This window comes from Camelina sativa, chromosome 17 (assembly GCF_000633955.1).
Source record: "Camelina sativa cultivar DH55 chromosome 17, Cs, whole genome shotgun sequence".
Classification (NCBI taxonomy): Eukaryota; Viridiplantae; Streptophyta; class Magnoliopsida; order Brassicales; family Brassicaceae; genus Camelina; species Camelina sativa.
The window spans coordinates 8,069,401-8,075,329 of record NC_025701.1 but is presented as its reverse complement, the minus strand read 5'-3'; the positions used below and the strand labels follow the sequence as shown (position 1 = coordinate 8,075,329).

The window sequence follows — 5,929 nt, the reverse complement described above, 5'->3', positions numbered from 1 at the left end:
AAATCTTTATTGATGAAAGATGCCTGCAACACTTTCACAACCTCAATGGAGACATAAAGAGAGATTGGTATCAAATATCCGTACAGCAACAGAGCAGTGATCAGATGGACAACTCCAGCATAAACAGGATTACTTGGATTGGTTAAGTTCTCAGGCTCCTCAGGTCTTAAGTACCACCATTTCGGCATGTGAAACTTTGTCTCCCAAGCAAATCCGGATGAACTTATGCAAGAGATCAAAATAAGTAGGACTAGAAGCGTGTAGATGATATAATCCATTGTCTTTTCGATTCTGCTCCTTTTCGAAGGCGATTTCGTTGAGTTCTGCATCACTTTAGTATCATGCCCTGTGAATACCACAACTCCATAAACATAAGGTGTATTCCTAAGCTTTGAATCTCTCAACAGAATCTGACTTGGATCCAGTGGAAATATCTGCCGCTCATACTCAAGATTGCCAACAAATGTGTAAAGACTTGGGTTTGGATCTTCACATCTTATAGTCCCCGTGAAATCTTTAAAAGATTCGTCGTCATCCAGCGATAATGTCGCTTCCAAGGACCTTTTCACTTTCAAGTTGGTCTCACCATCTAAATTCATAGTCTCTACATAACAAATCCCATCCTCATAACTGGACGACAACAAGAGCAAGTCAGCAGGGAAGAAGCCATCTTTCTCCACTTTGACAATATCCCCAACACTAATCTTTTTCCACTTTCTGCGACGAAACTCCCCATCACGTTTATGAACATAAGCTTTCCTTGCATTAATCTTCACATCTTGCATAAACCTACTCCAATCTTCAAGAGCCTCCTTTAACATACTGAGTCCAACAACAAACACCAGCGGAGCAATCATACTCCATTTGTTGAACGGAGAAAGAGGGAACACAGAAAGAATGGCAGCTACCAAGAAGTAGAAGTTGGCAGCGCGGTGAAACTGTTCGTAGAGTGACTTGGGGAAGAAAGTGATCATATTGTACCTGGTTGTAGAGACATAGTTAGAGCGGTATCTCAAAGGTTTCTTCTTGTGCATATGAGGCTGATTACAGTAAACAGTCCTGCTAAATCCTGGACCTTGGATAGGGTGAGGATCTTGACCCTCGTCTGCACTTGGCCTAAGACATCCAAATGTGTATATATGGCTAAGTCTCAGCTTTGACCTTCTTCTACCTCTTGCCATTCCCCACAAAGAACAAATACAGGAATCTTTATCAAGAACTCTTCTTCTTCATCAAAATTCTCAATTGTGGTCAATGTCTTATATCCCTAGTAAATGTTGGTCTGCACAGAAGATTAAACCCGATACAGAATTAGATTTCTCATTAGATAAAGGTTCAACCTTTTGAATGAAAATATATATGTCTGTTAAAAAAAAAGCATACTTTATAAGAAAAACAAGTCAGTAATCACAAATCTGTATGAGGAGTAAAACTAATTAACGGACCAAAATGAATCGAGTTTAACATTTTGGATTTCAAATCTAGCAAGAAACTCGGAAAAGGACAAGGAAAACAAAATTTAAAAAAAAAAGAAACTTTAAAAATTCAAACGCATTTGCAATTCCGATTGATCCGAGGAAAATATGAAACGAAGTGAGCAAAGCTGCAAAAGCAATTCCAAGATCTTCAAACACAGTAACAAGATCTTGGACGGAGAAAATTTACCGAGGTGGGGGAGGAGGAGAGAGGAGACCGAAAAATTTAAGCAAGAAGGCTGATTGATGAGCTGAGAGCAGTTTGATGACAATGGCAGATCAAATACGCAAGAAAAAATGAAGAAACTTTCTCTCTCTCTCTCTCTCACTCTTTTTCTCTTAGAGAATTTGACTTTCTCTCCAGAGACGTAGTAGTAGAAGTAGTAGCAAAGCAACACAATTCACAGAGGGAGGGTTTTAGGACAAAGACACAGATTTGGTTCTCTTTTTGTGATTTAGCTTTTGTTTATTTGCTTATTGCTTAAGACTGAGAAATCTGAAGCACTAGAGTTGTGATGTCAAGGGATCTTTCTGTGTTGCTTCTTCTCCGTCTTCTTCTTCTCTCTCTCTCTCTCTCGGACTAAGATGATCTCTCTAATTAATTAACTTCAAATAACTACTAACTAGTAAGTATTTTTTTAAGAAATAATTTTACTTCTGTTAATCTGTTATAAAATGTTTATGTTATTTTGTAGAAACACTCCCACATTATAATCTAACTGGTAATAATAAAGTCACCACCGAATTTTAAAAATTATACTACAATTTGCAGATGAATGATTTTAATTACTACAATTTGCAGATGAATGATTTTAATTACTACAATTTGTAGATTTAAATTACTACAATTTGTAGATGAATGATTTAAATTGTGATCAAATGGACTTAAATTTACAATATAAAATCATTTATGTGAAAGGAGGACTGGTCATAAATTTTTTTCCATTTCAATTAATTAGATCACTCTTTGATTGGTCAAACAAACTAAATTAATAGTAGAAAGAAAATATAAACACTAATTCCACTCAAGTTTTATACAAGTTCAAAGATTTATTTTAATTTAAATTCATATAATAAATGCCGACAACTCTTTGTTATTGGTATTTCCAATTAGTTTTAAAAAAGTCTTTGTATTTATTAGGTACATATTTTTGAAAAAGATTAGTATTTACTATTCCCCTCCATTGTCTAAAGAAACAAAAAAAAAAGTGTTGCTTTAAAAGTATTTAGCCCCATTGGGAGATGACGTGTCAGTAAACCTCCTTTTCTTTTACGAAGCGAGATCGCGGCGAAGTTAATTACACTCAGTGGATTGAACCTATCCGCACCGTTTTTGTGTCTTTTAAAAACTGATCCATGGATGATGATGTTTCGTTCCTTTATTGGTCACATGTGTTTATTATAGAGACACACTTGCGTATTACAACACTCTCTATAAAATCAATTGATATCATTGTCTACTTTTTTTTTTCTGGTCCCAACTTATATGTTTAAACATGTAATTATAATGAATGTATGATGATGATAGATGGAGACGTGACATTGCCTGGTGTGACATCCAGTATATGGACAAATTGAATGTAAGCACAGCAGGGTAATACTAATAAGAAGAGTGCAACATGCCAAATCAAAGTCGGATGAGGATTAATTAAAGCATGGCTTGAAAGTGAATGGTCAATTAATACTATTAAGCAAAACTTAGGTAGGAAGGATAATCACATGCATGGGATCTCACCACCATCAGATTCCATGGGAGCTTTATCGAGTCTATCGCCCCATCAATATGATTTGAACTTCCTTTTCCCGTGCACTACATTTGACCTACTTTTTCCACTTTTTTTATTTACTAATTCTTTTACCCTAGTAGTATTTGTTTTATACAGTAGTAATTGTAGATGAGGAGGTAATGTAGCTATTGAAAAAAATCTATTAAAAAACATTAATTTGTAGAAATCAGAAAACCATTAATTAAACTATAACTAGTAGTACTAGTTAATTTTCGTTTATGAATTCATTATTCATTCCAAAAGTCCATTATTGATCCCCAACAGCATCATATTATTTGTATAAATAACAGTGGAGATTAGCTAGATTAAACAAAAAACATGGGAAACAGTGTAATTATAGATGAGGAGGTAATGTTAATAGTGTTCCTTTACAAACCCGAGATATAAGTATTTATTTAGATTTGAACAGATACGATAAGACGCACACACATGACTTATTAGAGAGTTGAGACAAAACCGTTCTAGTTAAGGAGAATTAATTGTTATTTCATTTTTCACCTAAACAACTCACCTTTAAGGGTCGTTGATTTGTTTGACTTTTCCACAGACATCATTTAGGGTCGTTGATTAAGAAATCGAAACAGCCATAACATAAAACGTGAGAGAACTCACACATAGTGGCGTCCCATGACTATATATTATCCATTTAAGGCATTTTTTTGTTTCAATTTGCAGTTGGATATATTTTTAAAATTCCTACGTTCATAGTAATGCATTTCAATTTCATATGGGTATGTCGCACTGTGATCATAAAATGACAAAACAAAAAGGACAACCATATTTATGAAAGTTCCATGAGTTATTAAATCATTTCATTAATATCTTTGATTGATACTATATAGTAGGTGCTATAATGTCGTTTTTAAATTTGAATCACTTTTCGTTTTTAATTGTTTCTACCGAACGGTACCGTACGTAGTCAGTCGTATGCTATTTACTGTGTTACTTCTTTTCCGTACATTCCTCCCACAAACGATAATTCAGTACTTGTTGAGAGTAAGTGAGTGGTCGGTCGCGAAAAAGTGATTTGTATATGAAAGAGAAATTATACAAGTATATAAACTAATTAATCACATATATAAAAAATTTATAGCTTAGTATATCATTTTATGAACTTTCACAATGCGGCACATCAGAATTCCAAATTGTATAATTGTAAATCATATATATAAAAGTAGAGTTTCAGTCTCTCCTTATTGGTCCACTTGGCAATGCAATTTTAACAAAAAAAAATTATATTAAAACACAAATTTAAAACAATTAATTTTCACATTTAACTCACATAATATAAAACTGAAATCTTTATAGCTTCTCCCTATAAATTATGCATTAACTTTATTTCTCCACTAAGTTGTATTAATCAATTGTATTAAAACAAAACAATAAATTAGAATTGTAACTCTCATTTTTCTAAATGTAATTTTTCATCATTTCTCTTCCTATAAATACTCATTATCTTATTCTCTTAGTCTATCACTCTTTCATTCTCTCATCTTCTTCCACTACTCTCAAATCTCTTTTTTTGTTTTGTTTTGTATTTTTTTTTGTTATTGTTGTTGTATGGGTTATAAAAAATCAAATCAAATATCATTGTAAAAGCTTAGTTTTAGAGTTTGTATGATATGTATATCTTATATATTTATTTTAATCTTTTAAAATGTTTATCTCCATTTTCTATTTTATATTAACATCTTATAAGTCATTATTTTCATACTTCCTTACAATATTCACCACACAATAAGATCATAAAGTTGAAATGATCCATATGTAATTATCTATTATGTCTCTGGTTATCTCACATATTCATGTATCATTTTTAATAATTTATAGAGTTTCACTCTCCTTATTGGTCCACTTGGCAATGCAGTTTTAACAAAAAAAAAAATTTATATTAAAACACAAATTTAAAAACAATTAATTTCACATTTAACTCACATAATATAAAACTGAAATCTTTATAGCTTCTCCCTATAAAGTAAAATACTTAGGTTCACCCCTAGGGGTGAACTTCTCCATTCACCCCCTCTTCTCTCAGCCAATCAGAATCTTCCATCTAATATTTTATTTAAAAAATAAATCAAAACTAAATTAAAAAGCAAACTAAATAAGGAAACAAATTCTGCATACTTTTAATTAAGGAAAGATAAATATTGGCTTGGTTTAGATTTTTAAAATTAGAATAAAATTATTTATCGGTTTGGGTTTACAAATGAAGTGGTTAGAGTTTAGATTTTACAATTCAAACGTAATTATATGTCGGTTTGGATTTACAAATGAGCTGGTTAGGGTTTAGATTTTACAATTATAACGAAATTATATGTCGGTTTGGGTTCACAAATGAGATGGTTAGGGTTTAGATTTTACAAGTAGAACAAAATTATATGTCGGTTTGGGTTCACAAATGAGATGTTAGGGTTTAGATTTCACAATTCAAACGAAATTATATGTCGGTTTGGGTTCAGAAATGAGATGGTTAGGGTTTAGATTTTACAAGTAGAACAAAATTATATGTCGGTTTGGGTTCACAAATGAGATCTTAGAGTTTAGATTTCACAATTCAAACGAACTTATATGTCGGTTTGGGTTCACAAATGAGATGGTTAGGGTTTAGATTTTACAAGTAGAACAAAATTATATGTCGGTTTGGGTTCACAAATGAGATGTTAG

General features: G+C 32.3%; 1 protein-coding gene across 1 annotated transcript in view; it reads right to left on the bottom strand.

The window, feature by feature from the left end:
* The window catches only part of LOC104759268 (probable phospholipid-transporting ATPase 4), a 7,953-nt gene extending 5,896 nt beyond the window's left edge, over positions 1-2,057 (bottom strand). Inside the window, exons 1-2 of the mRNA XM_019238869.1 lie at positions 1,666-2,057; positions 5-1,282 (exon numbers count right to left, since the gene is read on the bottom strand). Coding sequence (XP_019094414.1) covers positions 5-1,181 — 1,177 coding nt within the window. The 5' untranslated portion in view covers positions 1,182-1,282; positions 1,666-2,057. The remainder of the gene's footprint in view (positions 1-4; positions 1,283-1,665) is intronic.